General features: G+C 48.5%; 1 protein-coding gene across 2 annotated transcripts in view; it reads right to left on the reverse strand.

The window, feature by feature from the left end:
* The window catches only part of NXN (nucleoredoxin), a 54,054-nt gene that overhangs the window by 21,079 nt on the left and 10,471 nt on the right, over nucleotides 1-22,504 (reverse strand). The window contains exon 1 of one of the 2 annotated variants that reach the window (XM_056330289.1): nucleotides 1,133-1,279. The exons of the other annotated variant lie outside the window; for it this stretch is intronic. Coding sequence (XP_056186264.1) covers nucleotides 1,133-1,138 — 6 coding nt within the window. The 5' untranslated portion in view covers nucleotides 1,139-1,279. Of the gene's footprint in view, nucleotides 1-1,132; nucleotides 1,280-22,504 lie in introns of those variants that run through there. 2 annotated transcript variants of the gene reach the window in all.

The following is a 22,504-nucleotide window of genomic DNA, read 5'->3' on the forward strand; positions in this document are numbered from 1 at the left end:
CAATTTCTCTGGCGAGGTGTTGGTTAGACCCCACTTTTCCAACAGCCCCACGAATGCCCATGCAAGAGCACTGCGGGGCTTCCATTACAGACATAAGCTTACCTCTTGCCAGCGTCTCCTTCGAGAGCCATAGGCTGAAACATGAAGTCTGAGGAACACAAAGCAGCACCCAAGTGGAAAAGCGCCCTTGGGCCAGAGCTGTGAGGACTGGCAGAGCCCATTGCCCAGCCATGCCTCCAGCTCTGCCGCACGGAGCGGCTCTGGGCTGGTGAGACAGCCACGGCCATCGCCACCGCTCTGCTCCCACAGTCTGGCACTGCAGGGGACCTCTCTGTCCTCGCCTGCTCGCAATGTTAAACTGCGGCTTTTACATCGTGCCTTAAAGGGTTTACAAGCACCAGGGGCCACCCAGGCTCTTCAGACAACAGGCATGGGGCTGCAGAACAACAAGCTGCTCCCTCGCCCCGTCGATTTAAATCCAGTTCACGCCTGTCCCTTTGATTCAATCTCAGCTTGGGCAAAAGCTCCTCTCCCAACCCTCTCTCACTGCTCCTTTCCTTTTGTGCAGAAGGGAACCCCCTCAGCAGAAGGGGACAGGGTGCAGGAACAACATGGAGCCAAGCAGAGGGGGGAAGCACCAAGGGCAGATGCTGCACGCCAAGGTCTGACCTTGTGACACAGAGGAGACCGAGAGAGGCTTGGGATAAATTAATGTCTGTTGTGCTGCTGTTTCTCTCTGAAAGCAAATCAAAATCTAATTACAAAATACAATGGTGAGAGAGATGTCTGCTCTGAGAACGTTAATGAGCTGAGGAGGGAGGATTTGGAATTGCAATAAAGAAGATTGATGTGAACGGCTGAGACCGACAGTGCAGGGCATGAGGGCTGCTGGTGCATACAGACCAGTGGGCAGCTGGGGCCACTGCGTTATTGTTCCACTCTGTCCTCACATTGTCCACGACGGAAAAAAGCCCAGTTTTAACTAAGGATTTTAGAAGTTTTAAAAGGACCGGTTTCCCCCAGCAGTCAGCCTGGAAGCACCTGCTGTGGATGTTCCCCCCACCAGTCACCAGCCATATGACTCAGTGCGAGCAAAAAAGAAAAAAAGCAAAGCAAAAGTCCGGCTTCTCACCTCCATCTTCTCGCTGTGGCTCCATGGTGGGAGACTGGCACAGCATGGTCCAGCGTGGCCGCCTGCATTGCCCCGCAGCCGGCGGGGGGGCAGGGGAGACCCTGGCAGGAGCTAGCTTGCAACCCAGGGCTTTTGTTCTTCCAACCACGAAACACAACGGCAAAAGCTTTGGAGCTGAAGCGGAAGGAAATCCTCTCCGCAGGGTTTTCTGGCAAGGCAGCTGCCAGCGGAGGGCTACCCTTTGTTCCCCCGAGGAGCTCCATAGCCAAAGCCCTGGGGTGAGGGACCCGGGCCAGCCCAACCTCACGTCCTGGCTCTCTCACTTGCTCCCATATTCTTGCTCTTACTGCCCTCATCGCTCAGCACTGGCACCATTGCTCTTTGCAATTTCCCAGGCTAAGTCATCCAACGGACTGCGAGCTGAGCATTTTATTTGAGGGCAAAGCAGCATATGGCTGGCACATGCGCCCGGCTCACAGCACAAGCTGCCTCCTCTCCTTCTGACGCACACACAGGCTGACAGGCTGGATACTCCACAGCCCACATCTGATAGGAAAACATTTAATTTGAGTAGAACTGAAGAGCGGTTAACATGATCTATGGAGAGGAAAGCCCCAGGGCCTAGAGCAAACATGAGAGGTGGCCTAGCTGTTTTACACGTACAAGTTTCAAAGAGACACTGGGATGGGGGCTCGATTTGATCCCAGGACTAGGGCAAAGTAGCATTTGTCTAAACATACAGGTAACACCACAGGCAGCAAATCATGCAGGGAGGATGCTATAAGACAGGCTGGTCTATCAACATTACAAGAACGTCTTTTATAAACATCTTTTTTTCCAGATGTTCTTCAAATTGCATTCAACAGCTCAACGACAACGCAGAATTTAAGGATACAGCATCATACCCAGCACTAGGAAATACACCTCCATGTGTTTCTAAGAAATGCTTTTTTTCCTCTACACATATGCCTTGCTTTAAAACGAAGATTGTATGTGAGCATCTCAAGATATTTCATAAACCATTTTTCTCCCTGAATTTCTTCTTTGAGCCAAGCACTCTCTCTTTACCCCCAGAAGAATGGGAGCACAGTGTTACCACAAAAATGAGTAGAGAACCCAGAGGGCCTGCCACCACTTTGAACCCACCTTCTGTTACCTGTTTTCACAGGCATTTTTTCATGCCTTCCTGGTAGGTAAGACAGCAAGACAAATGCATAAAAAGCAGTGAGGACGGAGGGAGTTAAAGTGTTTGTGGGAAAAATTTAAGACACATGTAGAAGTGTATCATATATGGCCCCTATAAATTATACCCCCAAATGACTAGCACTGAGTAAGAAATAGCTATGTAAACACAAAGGTAATAAGTAAAAATAATAATCTCTCTCCTTCTATGGGGAAGGGATATTTTTCCATCTGTTTATAGGAAAGGCGAGGGGTGGGGTGGCAGTCTGGGACGCTGAATTGAAGTTCAGGGTCTCTCCTGGTCCCAAGTCTCATCTGTCATTGGCAGCAGGACGGCTGCCAGAACCGCCGCACATTACAGCCTGGGTTTCCCGCCCGCTGCCTTTGCTTTTGCTGCTACTGTTCACTCAAAGGGAGCTGGCATCGAGCGCTGGTAGTAATCTCGAGGTCAAACGCCTTGCAAGCCCAGGTCATTAAGAAAAAAACACTTCGGAAAAGCCCCGAGTTTAGACAGAGTTCCCACCAAACACAAAAGCCTTTTAAATCTGTAGGGAAATTGGGATTTTTTGTTTGTTTAATCCATACAATGAGGTATTAGTGTGGTTTCTGTTTTGTTTTCAGCATTTAATCCGAGAGGGAACCTTACACAACCAAACCAACAAAATACTGGAAAACAATAGAGTATTTGTTAGCACTGTAATTCACTCAGGGGAGTGAGGGCTTCAGGATGCCATGGCACCAAGAGCCTTGTGAACAGTGACCTCCCCAGGACATCCCCCAGACCAGCAAAATGGGAGACCTTTGCAAAACGACCGAGACATCTGCAGATACCCTCTTGTGCCCACTGCTGCTGATGCACCCACTGAAGGGAAACCTGCTCTGGTTATACAGCATCTTTTGAAATGCAATAGCTCATCCAGAGCATCACTGCTGACACTTCGTTACAAAAACCTCCTCTCAACACAGCACTTGCATCGCTGCAAACACTCAAACTACTTAAAAGCAACTGCTTTCCTCCAGTTGTTCCAGTTGATCTCAGGAGAGGGTGCACTGGTTGGTGTGGCCCTCCCTGTAGCTGCATCCACCTCAGTGTCTCAGAGCCGACGGTGTCGAATCTCAGTCTGGCAAGCACTACTGATTTGCAGCCCAAGAAGGATTTTCACGCAAAGGTTACACAGCTGCAGAGCTAGAAAGGTCGTAACCACAGCCCCGATGTCTGCTAGCAGCCCACGCTGCCGGGGCAGCTCTGAGCTTTGCAGACAAGGCAGGCAATGGGCTCTGCTCACAGCTTGGAAGGGCAGCGCAGCTCGAGATTCACTCCATAACCACACTGAGGTCAAAATACACTGGGAGCCAACCAGACCCCAATGCTCTCGCTCCAGCTGCAAAGAGCAATCCCCACCAGTGACAGCTTGGAGTTATCCCACTCCTCCCTGGCTCCCGGGGTGGAAGGGGGTCCCATAGCTTGTGCTGTCCCAGTGCAGCCACAGCGCTTGACTTCTCCTCTGGAGCCATAACGTCTATCCTGTGCAAACATCCCACCGCCAAAACCGCTCTGGGCTAAACCACCGATGATAACATGCTTTCGATGATAACATGCTTTCAGAGCCTCCGTGTCCTCTTAACACACTTCACAAGCACAGCTGAGCTCCAGAGCTCAGTGCCCTGTGGGGAAGACCATCAGACTGACTCGTGGCACAGGCAGGATGGATGTAACGGGTCAGGCTGCCTGGAAAATGCCCTCCTGCTGAGCACCTCTCCTCCTCCTCCTGCTCCCCAAACTGACACTCAGCCCCTCAGCAGAAAGGCTGCAAGGGCTGGCAACATAAACCTGCCCAACACTGAGCCACTGTGGATCGCACGTTCGTAATTAATCACCTGCACACATTAAAAACCAGAGCAGAATAAAGCTGCCCACAGCTCAGATGTTCTAATAGCTCAATGGCAGCACAAGCCAGCAGACGGGAAGCTGGAGAAGCCATTTCCCCACCCAACTGCTCCTTCGCAGAGGGGCTGTCCCATTGCGCTGTGCTCCAGCAAAGCTGGTGGCATTAGCTGCGAGGAGAAGGCAGAGGGACAGGGAAATCAGGAGGGCCACGGGCAGGAGCAGAGACGTGGTATGGGCTGGGCACACAGGCAGAGGAGGGATAATCAGTGCCGGGTGAGCGTGGAGGGGGCCAGGGAGACAGAGCTGAGGGGTTTACAACATGCACACATGGTGGGCCAGGTGCAGGACAAGCGAGGGAACCTGATCTGGCCCACAAAACCAAGACACAAGAGGCCCCAGCTCAGAGCCACTGACCGGGGAGGAACGAGACAGCAGGCTGGGGCTCCCTCTTCTTATTTTAGGGTTTGAGCAGCGTGTCTTGCAACTGCTGAACCAATTAAAAAGATGAACAGGGATGGTGATAAATCAGTAGCAAGGTCAAAAGCTCCAGCTACCTCCTGATTTGACTGATGGAAGTCCCAAAATACATAGTTTCTCAAAGGGACAAGTGTCCATGAGTCAGCACATGGATGAAATACAGCACCGGGAAGGCAGGACCGACCCCTGGTGCGAGCAAGCCTTGAGCACGGCACGAAGGCAGCCACAGCCAAACAAGAGGCTGCTGCCAGGAACTGATGACAACGCAAATCCCACAGGGGCATTCAGAATGTCAGATAAGATGAGGCGTATTAATTCCCTCCACTGACAGCCAGCCCCAGCTGGAGGGGGAGGCTTGGAGACTGCAGCCTTCAGCGAGCCGAGGGTGCCTGGTGCCTGCTCTGCCACCGAGGCTTCAAGCGGATGGTGAACCAGGAGGTGACGCGGAGGGCTGGGTGGCGGGAGCACTACCTTGTCTTTTTGATGAGAATAGGGGAGATTCTGTGCAAAAGGAAGAGCCAATCATTTGTTCTTTTATAAAATGCTGAAGACTGCTGTGCATTGGCAGCGACCTTCCTCAGATGTGACTGTTACTATATTCAGGGTTTCTGAAATGCTCTGGGATGATAAAAACCACTCCAGAAACAGTTATTAAAACTGTTTCCAGGAAATCGATCCATGGAGATGGATAAAGTCTAGTGCTTTTACAAGCGCTTCAACTAGAGAAAGCCCAAAGATAAGAAGGAAGCCTTGCTTCCTTGTCTTTTCAGCAATAAAAAGGAGCTGCATCAGGGGTTTATTTGACTCTGCAACATAGGAAACAACCATTAGTTGTTTCCTCAGAGCGGAGCTTGACCTGAGATGGGCAGAAAAATACCCTGCAAGTCATCTGGAGTTGAAGGCTTTCTGCCTTAATCAAGATCTGGATTTGTTTGTTTGTGTTCTTTTTTCATCCCATTGTTTTCTGTGATAACTGACCATTCAGGAGAAGAGCCCAGGCTAACAAAATCTACACTGCAGGAACAGAAATTTTACCCAGGAAGAGAGCCCAAAGCACTGTGGAAGCACGGTCTGCCTTCTCATCCCCACTCCAGCCTCAACACTAGGAAGCAACATGTTTGGAGTTGGATGAGCCACACAAAACGCAAGCAAATCATCCACTTGCATCCAAGTGGCTTTTTCCAAGGTTCTGCCACGAAGTTTCAGGCTTGGTCACCCCTTCCCCACCCCTGGGTCAGAACTGATTAAATGCAGCCACCGAGTCAAACTCCAACATACTCATCTTGTTTGGCAGCCCTGCGGTTCGGCTGTGAGCTCCAAGCTTTCCCCCCACCCCCCTCCTTCTTGTTCAATTATCTTGCTTCATCTTTATTCTGTTTCCAGGAACACTTAGCAACAGGCTCTTGCAATCAGCCACCAGCAGGCGAGGATCTGAGGAGACTCTGCAGTTAGGATGACCTTTTACTACACTCATGCAAATTTTAAAGAAAGTATGTGAACAATTTGCCTTTTAAGTATCCTCCAGTTACATTCTCCAGGAGTTAATACTCCTTCTCTCCTTAGAGACATCAGAAACACCAGATTTTATTTTACACTAATGAGAACAAATTCTGCAGCTTAATCCCAGTTTGCTTTGTGGAAATTTTTTCCGTATCTCATGCAGCATGCAGACCCCAAACAGGCAAAAATTAACCTGCGACATCTACCCCGGCCAAGACCCACAGATCTGCTCAGATGCCACATGCTCACACAGTTGAAAGCCCAGCATGGGCTTCGGGGTGCATCCCAGCAGCCAGCCAAACGCTTCCTGAGATGGACAAGATGCTGCTACTTCTCTTGGCGAGCAGCTTCTACAGATCACCATCAGCAACTCTCACTCCAGGGCAGCTGAAGAGTATGCCAGGAGTCAAATGGAGCCATAGCATCCCAAGGAAAACACAGCAGTTGTGATCTCAGTAATTAAAGCTCATCAGCCAAGGCAGAGGAGAGAGCTGGTGCAGTGCTCAAGGACTCTATATTCCCACGGGACTCACTGTGGTGACACAGACAGAGCTCCTGCCAAATCCAGGGACTTTGGCAAGCAACACTGGTCTCTCCCAGGCCCTCTCCAACTCCAAAACACCACAGCAGCCACCACTAGGCTCCCTGCAGCACGCAGCATTGACACCTCTATAGCTGGAAACGGGTAAACAAGCCTGCTTTTGGCAAACCACAGCGGCAAACTCACAGCAGCCATTTTTGCAGCCACCTCAAACTCAAAAGGGTGCCAGCAGCTGACAAACCGACCAGGCAGTGGCCCTGCATTTCATCAAGATTTAAACCAAATCCCCAAAGCTTTCCAGCACTTTCCCTGTCGCTCAGTAATTTTCACACACACACAAGTTTGGAGATGCCCAGAAAGCGTGCACCAGGACAGCTTGCAGGCAGTGGGGCATCACTGCATTTAAGTCCTTTCCCCTTGAAATGAATGTTTTGAGGTTAGAATAAAAAAAATCCTGTATTTCTTACAATGACTAGAAGCTGGAAGGAGGGAATGGAGAATAACCAAGGTACCAAGGCAGGCAGCTCACTTCCTTCTGCTTTCTGAGTGGTTTTCATAAATACGGAAATAATTTGCAGTGCCCTACTCTGGGATTAAAAAAAAAAAAAAAAAAAAGAAAAAAAAAAGAGAAAGGCTCACAGATCCTTGATACTTCAGATGATCTTAAAAAGTATAATCTACTTTTTTTTTCTTTACAAAATGAAAAGTCTGAATAAGCATGTCATTGATCCAATTGCTGGGAACAGCATCTGGAACATCAATCTCTGCCTGAGACTGCAGAAGCTGCAGGAGAGCTCAAAGCAGCCAAGGCTGCCCTTGAACCAGATGCCGCTCGCTCTTACAGAAACGCCTGTGGATCTGTGTGAAAATGATTAAGCAAAATTGCTCCCTCTTTTTTGAACTTTGTAACTCTAAATCTGTTTTCTCTTAGAGGGCAGATGCTCATTGCATACCCTGCAGCACATCAAAGAGCAGGAAAGGCAGGAAGGCAGCCACCCCACCACACACCGGAGGGCCAGTGCCCAGCGTCCTGCCCGACCTGCCTGCACCCACCACCTCCTCCCCACCCTGAAGCTTTTAGCTCAGGGTAAAGAGCCAAGAGAGCTAAAAAAGCATCTTCAACCTTTGGTCTCCTCTTAGTGACTCTATGCAGGATGCCAACCAGGGGCTATTCCAGCAGCAAGAGCAGCAAGAGCAACAGCAGTGATGTGTTTCTGTAGGGAATTCTCTTGGTGCTTCAGAACTCAACTCCAGCTATTGCAGCACTCCAGGGAGACCCTGTCGGGTGCAAATTCTCTGACATTCCTTCCCTGTCAGTGCCTGAGTGTTCAAAGCAGAACACAAGGGATCAGCAGTCCCCGCCTGCACCCAGATCCAGCCAGCATCTTCTTCAGACGCTCATTAACAAAATGACAACATTAAGACAGCACTGCACAAGGTGCCAGGAGCCTCTCAATCGTCCATGAGAGGTTCACAGGAGAGACAGGAGAAGGAGGACTTGCCAAGGCAGGACTGCTTCGGGGCAGGGACAGGAGCTGCTCCAGGGTACAGCAGAGCCAGCCCTGCTCCTGCTCTGTCCCAGCACAGGAGCTCCACATCTGCCATGTAAAGTCAGTTCTAATTGCACCGTGCATGGGTGCCAAACAGCAACACCTCCCACCCTACCTCAAACAGGCTTTTTCTCTCATGAACAGGGCAAAATATTGGGGTTCCAACAAAACTATTTCCCCTATCCAAGGGTCTCACATTTTCAAACCCACAGGCAGTTTATGTGATGAAGTGACTCCACTTTTACAAACAGAATTCACTAAACACCTAAAGTGCAATGATGCTGCAGTACACGCCCCACAACGAGCACAGTGCCTTTGCTCTCACAGCCTAAAAACCCCACTTCCCAGGACACCCCTCCTGTGCCCTCCCAAAACAGGATGAATATTGTCTGAAGTTTCCTAGAAACTTCTCCCTGCAGATTTGAATCTCAGATGCAGATGAAAATGTGCACAAAGAATGGCAAATGAAGACCATGAAATCCCAGAGGCTGAACCCAAACACCACGCTGCCTCTTACCCAAAGCCTCCTTCATCCTTTCTTTACTCTTAAACTCTATGGGATGATGTTTGGATCTAAAACTCCCAGTTTTTTGGATCTGCACCAGCTATGGCAAACACCCAGTGGCTCAGGCAGGCTTAGCAGGATGTGACCTAAGGGCCACCAAACCCCGTGCATTAAATGCCACACCCGATGCAAACTCCTGTCCTCAGAGGTAAAAGGCAAGTAACTGATGAGAGACCTCATTTCCAGACCCTTTCTCATTTACTCTAGTTCAAAGAGCTCAGAAAACTCAGGGCAATCACTCATCAGCTCAGATATTTAAGGAGGACTATGGGGAAGGGCACCTGGGAAGCGGGAAGCATAAAGCCAACTTCATCCAAGATGCAAGAGAGGGGGGATACAACTGGGCTCTTAAACAGTTTCTTTCAGGCACTGCCTCATCCATCTTAATCTTTGACTACCAAGAGATGAAAACAATTTATCCTCATTCCCTGCTCTTACTGAGAGGTTACAAGAAATAAAAGTAAAACTAAAACAAAGATCAATGTTACACCCCTTCTCAGACAATTTCCACCTGACCTGGACTTTCTCAGCATCCCTTTTATCTAGTGGAGTGTTTCGGCTAAAGCTATGCAGAGGAAAGCCATGTGAGCAAGCTAGTTTAAAACCTGATACTTTCATGTTTATACAGCCAGCTAAGCAGCACACTACAAAGCCTTTTATTCCAAGTCTCTGCTGACAAGCTAGCACTGATAAATTACAGAAATCACCCAGGAATTAGGATGCACAGGGGGAGAAAAAAAACCCAAACATGCAACAGCTCCATAGGTAGGAAACAAGGGCTCAGAAACGCAGGACTGGAGGAAAAGTCCATACAAAAATCATCCTGAGATTAGAGGGCAATTTGTTTGCACTAAAAGGGGAGAACAAAAACAGCTCAAGATGCAAACTCCCTCCCCATGGTTTCCAAAAATTCACCAGTTCCAGAGGTGAAGGTAGAGATCTCTTCTCCCAAATTCCCAAATTTACAGAAAAAAACAAGCTGAAACAAGCCCCTGTGTGTTGGTGAGCAGCACAAGCAGCTACAAGCATGAAAAGATGCATGCTTCCCGGTCACAGAGATGCAACGCAGGCACCAAGCAACGAGTTGATGTCAACAGGATGCACTGAAGAACAGCCGGAGTTTCCAAGTTGCAGCAAACTTCCCGCATGGACCATGTACTGCGTCATGTTGGTTTACATACTGTGCAAGCAAGAGCCAGGAAAAATCCATCTTGTCATAACAAACCCTAAGGTAAACAAAAAGGCAAGGCCACGCGTATTATCCAATTAAACAGGCATGTAAAGGAGAAAGCAAGCACTGGCCATCCATTCGCTCCCGATTTTTGCTGTTTCTCAGCAAGCACATACAAAAATGCACTGCTTTAAGCCCTGCATGAAGGTGATGCGGGAAGCAGAGTGTGCTCACCGCCACCCACCCACCTCTCAAGACCAACCTGCTGCTCTTGAATAAAAAGCAAAGGAGTTTTGTACGAGAAACCAGCATTTCACAGTCTTTACATTGCTCTCCCCCACCACGGAGCAGGCAAGGAGCATGCCTTGGCCTCCATGCAGACACATGCCTCTGGGGCTGCTTGGGGCTGAGTAGCTGGAACAAACACCCAAACCCAGGAAATTCCCAAGCTCAGAGAAACCAAACTGGAGCCAGCTGGTTTGTAAAGGTGCACCCCTACACAAAACCTGTGCTTCTCTTCAATTCATTAAGTTCTTGGTGTTTGCTCTGCATGCTATGAACTACATGCGTGGTTTTGCAAGGTGGTAGGGCAAACAAAGGGGAGTCTGAGGGTCCAGGTGCCCAGTCCTCGGTGGTACTGCTTGCCAGGATGCAGCTGAGGGACGAGGTCCACCTGCACAGACCCATCTACAGTGCTCCAATATAGAGCAGCCTAAAACTTAAACACAGCTGAACTGGGTCATCTGTATCTTCTCCAGGAGCACTGAGGACCTCCTCCTCTCCACTGGGCAGAGCTGGAGACCAAAAGGTTAAATTCTGCACACACATATGTGGCCCTCTGGATTACTGACAATTTCAAAAAAAGGAGAAAAGCCTTTCTCGGGTAAGTTCTTGCTGCTCAGTTTGCTGAAGTACGTCAAGACAGCCTGAGCCAGCAGCTCCACTGAATGCTTCCAGAGTCCGTCTGGCATGCTGGCACCCAGCCCGCTCCTCCACTCCCGCGCCAACAGGGACACCCAAATACGCAGGACCTGAGTTTGTAAAGACAGTTGCAAAGCAGGAGGGAAAGATTTACCAGCTTCTACAGAAAGATGTTTCTACAGATAGTACAAAATAATTAATGCTTTTCAAGTCTGCACTTGCTTTCCAAGTCTGCACTTGCTCACGAAAGGAGAGATTTAAAGCTCCAAACCCAGCCCATTTGTAAAAAAAAAAAAAAAAGTCCCGTATTCTGTTCTGAATCCCAGGGAATCAGCAGGTAGCAGATAGTTAAAGCTTGAACAATGCTATTTCAGATCTGCACGCTGAAGCATCTTGACACATCCCCCCTTCCCCCTCTGCAGGTCTAACAGGAGGGCCACAGGGAAGATTTAGCATGTGCAGCGTTGGATTGTTGTGGTTACCTTTTAGTCAATTCAAAAGAATATTACAAAGTATTCCCCAAGGGAGTCCATAAACAGCAAAGGATTCTGCTTTAACTCCCTATCTATTCTTATCTGGATAATATGGCATTTGGACAAGCACTGCCAAAACACTGATTTATGGCAAAGCTGAGAGTTTACATGGCCAACACATGCTCTAAAAGCTCTGGATTTCAAGGAATAAATAAAAGCCTCTTCTAGGATATAGATGGCTTCAGTTATGGAAGCTTCATGCAGATACAAACCTGTTTTCAGGATTTCTGCCTCCCTCTCCCATCCCAGGTGAAAGGCATGTTTATACTGACCTTCCTCAACACTAAAATCAACTGCTTTCACTGGGTGTTCCTGCTGGTACCACCAGCACATGGGTCGGCTCATCTTTCATTTCTTTACTAATATTTTATAATATCTATCAGCTATTAACTATCAGACCACCTTCAAACTTCTTTGCTGACAGTGGCCAACATCAAAGGGAAAAGAACGATAAAAACTACTGACCAAAAGGAAAAGGATGATAAAAAGTACAGCAGACAAGTGCTACAGAAGACACCAGGGAGTTGCGTGTTCTTAAAAGCCCCTCAGAGAACAGTGTATTAAAAAAAGACAAACCCAAAGAACAGCAACTTTGCAGACAAGTGAATGTCGCCTAAACTAGTTTTTGTAATGGAAATGCTGAGAAGCACCTGAACAGTCACTGTAACACACGTGTGGCCATGAAGGGCTGACCACAGCCTGCTGCCTGCCCCAGTAAAGCTGTTTTTTCCTGGGATAACAGCCCTCCTGCATCCCAGCCACTCCTTGGAGAGGCTGTGCTCAGTGTTTTGTCAAAGGGAGGGATGCCAGTGTCCACAGGGCATGCCTGGGTGGCAGAGTGGTGGACAGCGATGCTCACCTTCCTGCCAGGAACCTGCGCCAGCAGGTCAGCAAGGGAGAGCGAGGGCAGAGGAAGTGCAGTAAGGCTGTATTACAAAAGACATCCCGGAAAGGAAATGTCGGGAAGGTCAGGATCAAAAGGATGGTGCTACATCCTGAAAGATTATCTCCTGCTTTGGGAGTCATATCTTAAAATCAGGTGTAAAAGTAAAAAGGGAAGAACCAGTGGAGGCAGAAAATTTGGCGCCAGTGTATACTAAGTGCAAGCAAATACATTTTGTCCAGCTGAAAACTCAACCCTGTAAAGATGCATCCATTCCCAGAGGCACCAGGCAAAATTGCTGTCTACTCTGTATTCCCCAGGTGTAATTTACTCACTGATAGGGCTGTCACACACCTCCCTTGGGAGCCTGCACCACAGCTCTGCACAAAGGCACGTATCCTGCCTGCTGCAGTGGATCAGAATGGCTAGGCACAGCAGCAGGGTCGGGGAGGTGCACGCTAGGTTACAAAGAAAACCAACAACCAAAGTCATTTTTGACAAGGGGGAAATGCTGCATCTCTGCTGAATCGCTGTTGTTGGCTACACACCCTTTGGATACTGGCTACTTGCAGGCAAAACATATAACCAAGGATATTTGTTTAAATCCCACAGGCGGACACTGTTATTCTATTAAAAAAAATACAACTGGCATTAATTCTAAAAACTTCCCACCACTGGGACTGGGATTCAAAACCAGCACTGGGCAGTGAGGCCAAAACACACTCAAAGCAGACGCCTGCAAAAGATTCCAAGGGAAATTAGTTATGTGGGGTTTATAACAAAAATAAAATAAAATCCAACCTTTATAAAGACAGAAAAGGCAGCTTCCCTAAGAGACAGTGCTGTGAACACTCTTCGCAGATAATTCAAGACCTGTCTGGATCTGAGGCTTCCTTGGTTCCCTGTGCCAGTCGGTGTGTGCAGCGAGGTGAAAGGCAAACACGAACCCTGAGCAGGCAGCAGCAGCCTCCTCCCATCCTCATCCTCAGGGCTGGCAGGGAAGGGGCTACCTTGTCCTGATTCACAAGCCAGAGCCATGCCAGCTCCCAGTCTGGGCACTGGCTCTCCTGTGGTGGTGGAAAGGAAATTCTCCATCCATCCCCTGCCACACCACCAGATTCAGAGAGCTGTGGGCAGGGTGGGACAAGCTCCTGGGCTTTCACTGCTCTGCTTCTCTCGTCACTGCTCTCTCCAGACAAGGACATGGTGGGCTAAAGCTGGATGACCAACTGGATTTACAGAAAGCCCCTGGCTTCCCTTCTTCTTGTGTGCTCAAGTCAGCCTTATACCATAAAATTATTTTTTTTCCTAAGTAATTTTTTTGTAGCTGACTCACATGGAGCTTCTGCCAGGAATTTTTATAATTAGTGAATTAGAGCAAGGTTTTGCCTGTGCAGGCCTGACAACATCTGCTGATTTAAGCAAGCTGTGTTCAAAACCTTGCACAGCCCTGGAGGAGCATGGCTGAGCACAGCCCTTCCTCCCAACAGCACGGCCAACAGGGCTCTTATTGCCAGGCTGGTAGAAAACATGCTGCTCCTCCTGCAGAGAGCTTTGAAGCTCCTAATCTGTGTTTTAAGGGGAAGGATGTAAGCTGGAACAAAATCCAAACGGTACTGGAGAGGAGAGAGGGACACTAACCGCCTCTCAACTTTGCAAACCTCTCGGTGGAGCATCCCTGTGACAGCATCCACAGCTATGCGCCTCTCCATCATGATGCATAGTTGCAAAGCCATCGTGCGTCACATCTTCCTTAGAGACAGACAACGGTATAGAGTTCCATAAAACCACAGGAAAAATAACTTCCTCAACCTCTTTCTTCAATGGACACAGGAGCTATTTTGCAAGTGAGACTCCAACACACAACAGCGGTCCAATGTAAAGATCAAACCCAACCCACGTTCTGATAAGCCAAAAGCAGACATGGTGCTAGGAGCCTAAACTACACACAAGGTCCATCCTGGATGATCCAAAATCCTCCCACTTTCTGCTAAAAGTCAGAAAGGCAAATTAATTACCACCTTCAGGATGGTTCAACCTCCTCCCTGTAAGGTCTGCTACAGAGCAATGCTTGTACCCTCTGCACACAACTCCTTACTCATCCAGTCCAGTAATTTATACCATATTACATCTGAAGGGCTGCATTAAGAAATATTACCCTTGCCAAGCCCTGAAAAGCTAGGATGTGCTGGAAGTAAGTTTTCTCCATAGCTTTGATCTGGTCCACTTTTTCAGCACAGGGTCTTTTCAGCACGACCACATAATACATGTGTATACGGCCCTGATGCAGTTAGTACTGAGAATAGAAGATGCTCAACAAGCAAGAAATTAATCAGTTTTGGTTTTCAACTGGTTGCTCACGTGTGGCACTCAGCCCTCTTCACTCCACACTTTGCATGTGCTGCTTCACGGCAAAAATGAAGGCATCTTGCCACTGCAGACTGGGATACTTCTCAAATGATCGTGAATTTATTTTCATAAAATCCCAGAGAACTACGTTCACAACACCTCCAGTTTATGGCTGAAGAAAAGACGTACAGAGAAGCTCTGGGCATCCAGTTCCAGAATCAGCCAGCCTACAGCTTCCTTTTTAAAAAATAAATAGCACTGAGCGGCATTTTAGATGTTTGACGTACAGCTTCCCATGAGATCATCTGCAGCAGGAGCGCTCGGCACTTCTGCAACTCAACCCTCAGCCTGGGGACCCAGGAAATCAAGTCCCTCGTTGTGCATGAAAAGCAATTTATCCAGCACCATACATGAGCCCTGCAGCAGAAGCAGAGCAGGAATCCATCTCCTTAACCATCACTTTACCCCTGCTATTTTTCCATTACTTGCCTCACTCCCTTCCCTCCAAATACCGCACCATGCAGGGCAGAGGTCCTACACACGCAACCCCATTCTTCACTGGGCTGCCTTGACTGCCCTCCCTGAGCAGCGAGGGCAGGGGTGCCATGGAAAAAACCCATGCATGATCCCATAATTAGAAACTGTATCGTAATGCATACAGGGGGCTGAATTAAGGCTGCAGAGGAATACTGTAAATTGGATGCACATTTCTTGTTCCATTTTACTGCTTCCCCCCCCCCCCCCCTTATTTGGCTTTGGCTGTACTTCAGATTAAGCTCCTCATAAGGGCTGGAGTTGGATGAGATTTTTGAGCCCATCAGATTGCAGCCTTCCAAGCCATTGAAATAAGATTCAAGCTGAACTTGAATTTTCAATAGTTTGGCCTAAAGGCAAGGGTGTTAACAACAGACCTGCCAACACCTTCTCTATGAGAAACGTCTGAAAACATGTCTGCACATCAAATACTGCTCAGGCTTTGGTAGACAAAAGCCACAAAGCTAACATCTCAAATCCACTGCTAACTTGCTCGGCCAGTTCTCCTGTCAATGAAGCTCATACATTTTCTCTGAAAATCCAGTGAACCTCTATATTCTCTCTAGGAAAACGGGTTTTCCCCCAACGATCCAAAAACCTGTTGTAGTTTCATTATGGCAAGGCAGGGGATAAGGAGAGGTCAGGTAAATCAGGTGGACACACAGGAGCCGACACATACACACCTGTTCACCCAGCTCAGTCTACTTAAACGATACACATCACCGAGATTAAAGATACCACGCTGACATGCATGGAGGAGCAATCAAAAAAGTCTGTCCTGTAGGCAGCTCCTCCTACATGCAGTAGAAAGCTATGCTTGGGCTTTCTGTTCTTTCCTAAACATATTTCTCTTTTGGTGGGGTTTTTTTCCCCTCTTAGTTTTTCTATTTTTTCATCAACATACCATGATTATGTGGAAAAGTTAGCCCAAACCCTAAAAGCAAGAAGATACGATAAAACTGGAACATATCCTCAGTGCCAGACTGTGCCCTGAGCAGAGGGCATGGCTGTGGGAAGCAGGAGGGTGGGTTTCCTCTCCCATCTCGCTCCCCGTGGTAACTGCACCCCACCTCATGGTACCCAGCAGAGCACAATGGCTGGTGAAGGCAGGACCTGCCATGGGCTTCATCCTGGGCAGAACCCAAACCACCCCGATTCTGAAGATGCCCTTACCACAAGATTTTTGTTTTCTAGCTAATGCCTCTGCCTTCAGCAGTCTTTACTGAAATAAAAATGTCTACGAGTCTCTCAAAATCCTTAGGACACTCCTGCTCAAATGTCCAAACCTAAAGCACACCACGCAGCTGAGCGTTTCACCTTCAGATAGCTGCACTGGTGGAGGAGGGCTTTAACTGAGACCTCTGCCAGTACCCTGAACAGACTTTGGTTTGGGTTTTTTAAAATGTTGAAGTGTATTTTCTTGATGACGTGAATGCTTCAGCTTCCCTGCTACCAAAATCTTTTCTAATTCACATTTTTAACACTGTGGGTCTGAAGAGCAGCCATGGCCATATACTCTTGCCAGCACTGGAGGCAGCAGGGCAGCGCAGGGAAGACGCTCCTCTCCCTTTGATGACAAACACTAAAGAACGATGGTTTCTTGAACTGCATCCAAGGGAAAGTAACCTTGCTAGAGTGCCTGGCAGGGCATCAACAGCAATAGAAATTTCAGCTTTCAAAGAACAGAAGAAAGACTCAAGAAGGGGGCGAGGAGATCCTGCAGCAGCCGAGATGCCACTAATCTCATGGATTGTTTTAGGAACTCTTGCTTCTCTCCAATGAAATTATATGTTCCGCAGAAAAATCATCTGGCTCCAACCACTTTTGGTAAGTGAAGCGTAAACAGAATGGAAAAGAGCTCATACCTGAGCAGAAATCAGGCTTGGACGGGCTGTGACAGGCAGGAGAGCAGCCAGACTGTGGGGATTTTGCTCTTTTCTTTGGACAGCCGCTGTGGGACCTTTGAATCCCACCAAGCAAACAAGGCTCTTCCAACACAACGGGCGAGCACTAGCCAAGCCGGCACAGTGCCCTCTGCTCACTGTAAGGGGAAGGAGAGCATGGTGGAGGAGAAAAGCACAGGGATTCCTGCAAAAAGGTCTGGACTTGATTAAACTTATTTTCTTTAGTAACATTTAGTTAAGCAAGAGAGGAAAAACCCTGCGGTGTTCTTCAGTGGCTCTTAACAGGGAATCTGGAGCAAGACGGTTCATTCACCCGATTAGCTGAACAACAGGCTCTACGCTGCAGCAGGCGCTGCTCACATCAATATCCATTTCTCTGTCGGTAGGTGCTTTCACCAGCAGAAACAAGAAACCCTGAAAATATACAACTAAATGGCAGTTCCCAACTTTGAAATCAGAAGGTGTCTGGCAGCTCTGTGTCAGCATGATGTATGCTCCAGGGGAATCACACACTAGTTCACAGAGCCTGAAGCTCTGAACGAAGCAAACACTGTCAGTAACAGTACAGAAAAACAAAACAAAACTGTAAGGAAAGCGATTGCCCAAGCTCAGGCTTTGTGCAGGGGTTTTCCTCTTCTGCCTCTGTGGCACAGTGTTACTTGCTCAGCTACAGAACATTTCTTATTATTATTATTTCTTTTTACAAGGTTCACATTCTCAGCATCTCTCCAGCAATGAGCCCAATGCACCAACACTCCACGTGTCACTGGTGGGCTCTGTCCAGTCTTCAACTATTGTGAGGCTGATTATAATTATTTAACAGGTGGAGAACAGCAGGCACAGCTTGCCTTTGCCCTTCATCTGTATGTCACTAAGCAGCTGTAGGTGGACACAGGCAGCATGGGCAAAGCACCACTGTGCAAAAGCTGCTCGGAGCCAGGTACCATATCGCCAGCTGCAGAGGTTCAGAGCAAACATCCACATGGATGATACACATACACACACCAACACCTTTTCAGTGCCGGCATGCGCTTTTGCACAAGGTTGGTTTATCCTCAGGGCCAGCAAATGCCATGTGAGAAGCACACACAGAACAGCAAAGGCAAGAGACAATCTGTAACTGTGCTAATTGCTGGAGTAATTAAAAAGTAAAAGACTGAGCTAAATACCACAAGCCTGAGCATCAAAGGACCACTTTCCTTCCTGGGAGCTGCCTCTCACAAAAGACTTTCCCCACCAAGAACCACCTGTGCTGAGCCACCTCCATGGGCCTGGACAGCCATTTGAGCAGATGAAAAACAAATGTCAGGAATTTTTCTTTTCAATAGATTTGACCTTATTTTCTCTTCAGTGTGGCAGGATGAGAAGATATTCCTATTGAGCAACTGAGTTTTCTCCACAACAGACACGAGCTGGCACGCTCTGAGCATTTGGCATTTCAATCCCAATTAAGTAAAATAGTAATTGCTGCACCTAAGGGTTTCTCAGCTCCCTAAGAGGAAACACTTTATACATACAGATTTTCCTAGCTTTACCACTGCATACTTAAGACATGGATTGAGGGATGAATCACAACTTCAAATTCTTCAGTACTAAGCCTGGCAATCAATGCAGCCACTTTCTGGCAAAGAAACTCTAAAATCCCTGATCTTCACCTGTGATGTCATCTGCGAACAGCGACGTGATTTATGTTCCATGGGACACTCCTATCCTGCAATTCCTTCACTGAGGGGCAGCTGGGTAACAGGATTTGTTCTGGATAATCCCAGCTCCAGCTCTCAGAGAGCCACGGGGAGGAAGCAGCCAGAGATGCACTCAGCCAGAGATGGCAGCCACCACTTTTATACAACTTATTCTCCCCCAGCCACGTGCCAGGTGTAAATCACATCCCCAATTTCAAGCCTTTAGAATAAAAGGCAACATCATGAAGACAGAAAGGAGGCACGTGAACTCTGTGCACTGACATCAGGGCGATGGACATCCCTGTAAGAAGGCAGGCAGGCAGGCAGATGACTGACTCGAAGCTTTCAGCATGTTTTAACACTGGTTTAACCCATCGACCCAACCCAGTCAGTTGGTCTGGGACAGCAACCAAACACAGATGCAGATATCAAATTTCTGCCTGTTTGCATTGCTCCTCTCTCCTCTGAGCAGCCTATCAAATACCAGCCACACGAGGCTTGGCTGGGAGAAATGCTTTTGCATAAAGGAGGTGAGGTTCCCAGATCTCAGTGTGAAGGCCAGTGGCACATCTTCACCTCACATGGACAGACCTCAAGCTGCTGCTGAGATGTGCAGCTGCAGGGAAGTCAAACCTGGCTGGGACTCCTGCCTAGCCACCAGGCAGAAGCAGCCATAAGGACAAAACTGAGGACCAGTTGCTGGCAGGAAAGGGCTCTGCAAGCTTGCAGCCACACAAAGTCCATCAACTCAGGCAGGGCACAGCTGTGGAGGTCTCCACTTGCCTTCCCCTTCCAGATCCCAAACCTCTGTGCCTGTGAGGCAAGAGGCATCTCTGCCAGCCTGGCTTGTCACTGTGCACAAGGCACACACCTTCTCCCCACGATGTGAGATGGATCCTTCCTTAGATAACCAGCTGTAGGGTAAGGACCATGTGGTTGTCTAAGCAAGGCCCAGCACAACAAACCCTGAGCTGCCAGCGGGGCCGTACATAACTCTGCCTGGAGTTATTATTTTAATAATTAGAGGGATGGCCACAGACAGAGGTGGTATTTGGTGGCCTCTTAACCTAGGGAGTTACTTGGTTTTATGCAGACGACTCCACTTTTTCCACTGTGAAAACTGCAGCAAGTCCTCATGGAGGCAAACATCAAAAACAGGATGCTGGATGTGGCCCAACACTGAGCCACCGCTCAGCCAGCCTGAGCCAAAAAGCAACGTAAAACATACAGGGCTCACAGGGCGTTTCACTTTTAAAATGGAGTAAAATCTGGAGCCTTCCTGTGATTCAAAGCTGGGCTGTCTGGAGCAAAGTGACTTTCCAGGTGAGGCACTGCTCCCTGCTCCAGCCTTGTCCTCACACCTCTCTCCATCCATCCATTCCCACTCCTCTGCCTGTTCCTCCCACGCTCACCATTCCTCTGCAAGATGGCTCTTCCAACCTAGGAGGCTCTCCCCAACCTACCACGTCACCATCTTTCCACCTCAAGAGCCACTGGCCCCACACAACCGGTAGGGACATGCCCACAGGGAAAGGCAGGAACAGCCACCTACCCTTCTGCTTCACAACGTGGCAATTAACTGGCTTGAAAACTGCCTCTCTAGGCAAAAACCCATCCTGGGAGCAACCAGGGTGGCAGACATCTACTTTGTGCACCACCTAAGAGATAAACACCTTTTGCCAAGTGGGGCCCTGGATGTTCCTGTCACACACAGCGAATTAACTCAGACAGAGGTGGATAAGGGAATGAAATCATTCCACTTGAATCCTCACAGCTAAGCAAAACCTAAACCGGGTCAGATCTAATGAGGAAAGAAGTGAAAGACTTATAAAGATTCAAGAAATTCATTTAACAGTAAGCTTTCCCAGCATTTGCCAAGAAAGCAAAAAACCAAAGGCAGAGAGCACCCAAGCATGCAGCGAGTCAGAATCAGGCTCGCAGGAGGCCAGAAAGGCACAGAGGGCATCGCTGTGCTGGCAGGCAGGAGCACACACAGGGCTCTCCCTTCTTGACTGTCAAGAAAGCCTTGCAACAGAGGTGGCCTGCGGGTCTTTGAAGACAAGGGGGAGGCAAAATTGCTGGTACAGCAGCCCATAGATTTTTCCACTCCTTCAAAAAAGAAAGGAGTCAAAGCTGTGCCATACGTTAGCACTTAAGTAGTCCCTGCCCTCAGTTTCCCACCATCTGTACTACTCTCTGAAACTCCCCTACTCATTTAATTTATTGCTGTGTGTCTCTGCCAAAATCAAAGACCTAAATATCAGTAATCTTGGTGGGAGGCATCCAGCTGCTACAAGCCATTGTAGGAATAAAAAGTGTTTGTGCAAACTTGCATTGAGAAAGCTGGGCAGCAAAACTTCCTAGGAAAAACTTCTCATGCTTTCAGATTAGCAGATCAAGCTGCAGGCATTAAGACCTTTCCCCTTCTGTATCTGTGAAATCCCGTGCTTAGGACACAAAAATGGGTCTTTTCTAACCCTGGAACGAACCGATTTTGGAAGCACATGGCACAATGGCAGCAGCAGTGGGGGGCAATGGCTGCAGCTGATGCAGCGGCAGACAGGGAAGCAAAGCACAACCCGGGGCTCAAGTTCACGTGCTGCGAGGGGTTGATGAAATGGAGCTGTGGTGCTGGGACCAAGACATCATGGCAGCAGCAGCTGCAGAGCCCCACTCTACTCACTCATGCAGCCCCCAGACCCCTCTCACCCCAGTTTTCCTGTCCATCAGGCAAAGACAGCAAGACTTCCCTAACGCACGCAGCTATTTGCAAAGCTCCCAAGCACAGAGAAGAACTCATTATAAGCAGCCTGTAATGTAACAGCAATGCAACCTCTGCCCTACAGCCACAAACTTGAATTAAAAAGGGAGCACCCTAAAATATAAGCTTCTAGAGTCATAAGGACATAAGCATAGCTCCCTGCCCTCTTAAAACGCCAGATATCAGTTGATAAAAGAAGTGTATTCCTGCAAACTAAACACTCAGGCAGTACTTGCAAGGCAGGATTTGTAGCCTGGTGCCCTTGAGTGACAAAACAGTAGTGAGAAAAACTTGGTGGGGGAGAACATTTCTAACACCCTAGCTAGCTGTCTGATGCTGAAATCCCACCAGACCTAAGTATGTGCACAAAGCTCATAGCCCTGCTGTCGCCCGGAGCCTGGGCTGCATTTTAAGGGGTGAACTGAAGGGCTGGGGGTCCCAGGATGGGGGCACCACAGGCCCCAATGGCTCTTGGACTCACTTGCTTCTCAAGAGCTGAAACAGTCACACAAAGGTTTCATCTGCTTCACAGCTCTGACAGCAAACCTGGAAATCTGTCTTCTTCCCCCGCCATCACACAGTCTGATTCATTTGAAACCTGTTTTACCCTTGCTGTCTTCCTTCTGGCTCAGTTCAAGATGTCTTATTCCTGCACACAACAGCAGCAAAGTGAAAGGAGGACAAAGCAGGACCCCCAGCATGTCGAGAACCCCCAGTGAGGGCCAGGCAAGTGGCTGCTGAACTGCAAACGCAACAGCACAGCCCACAACCGAAACTCTCCACACACACCTCCAGGCCAGTGTGCTACCTTTTAACTAGCAGCAAGCAGGAGGGGATGGAACTGAGATCTTTGGCAACACTAGTAAAATCACTATGTTTCTCCTTTTTTGGGGAGAGGCAGAATAATCCTTTTGAACTATCCAAGCAGGGC

Source organism: Falco biarmicus, chromosome 1 (assembly GCF_023638135.1).
Source record: "Falco biarmicus isolate bFalBia1 chromosome 1, bFalBia1.pri, whole genome shotgun sequence".
Classification (NCBI taxonomy): domain Eukaryota; kingdom Metazoa; phylum Chordata; class Aves; order Falconiformes; family Falconidae; genus Falco; species Falco biarmicus.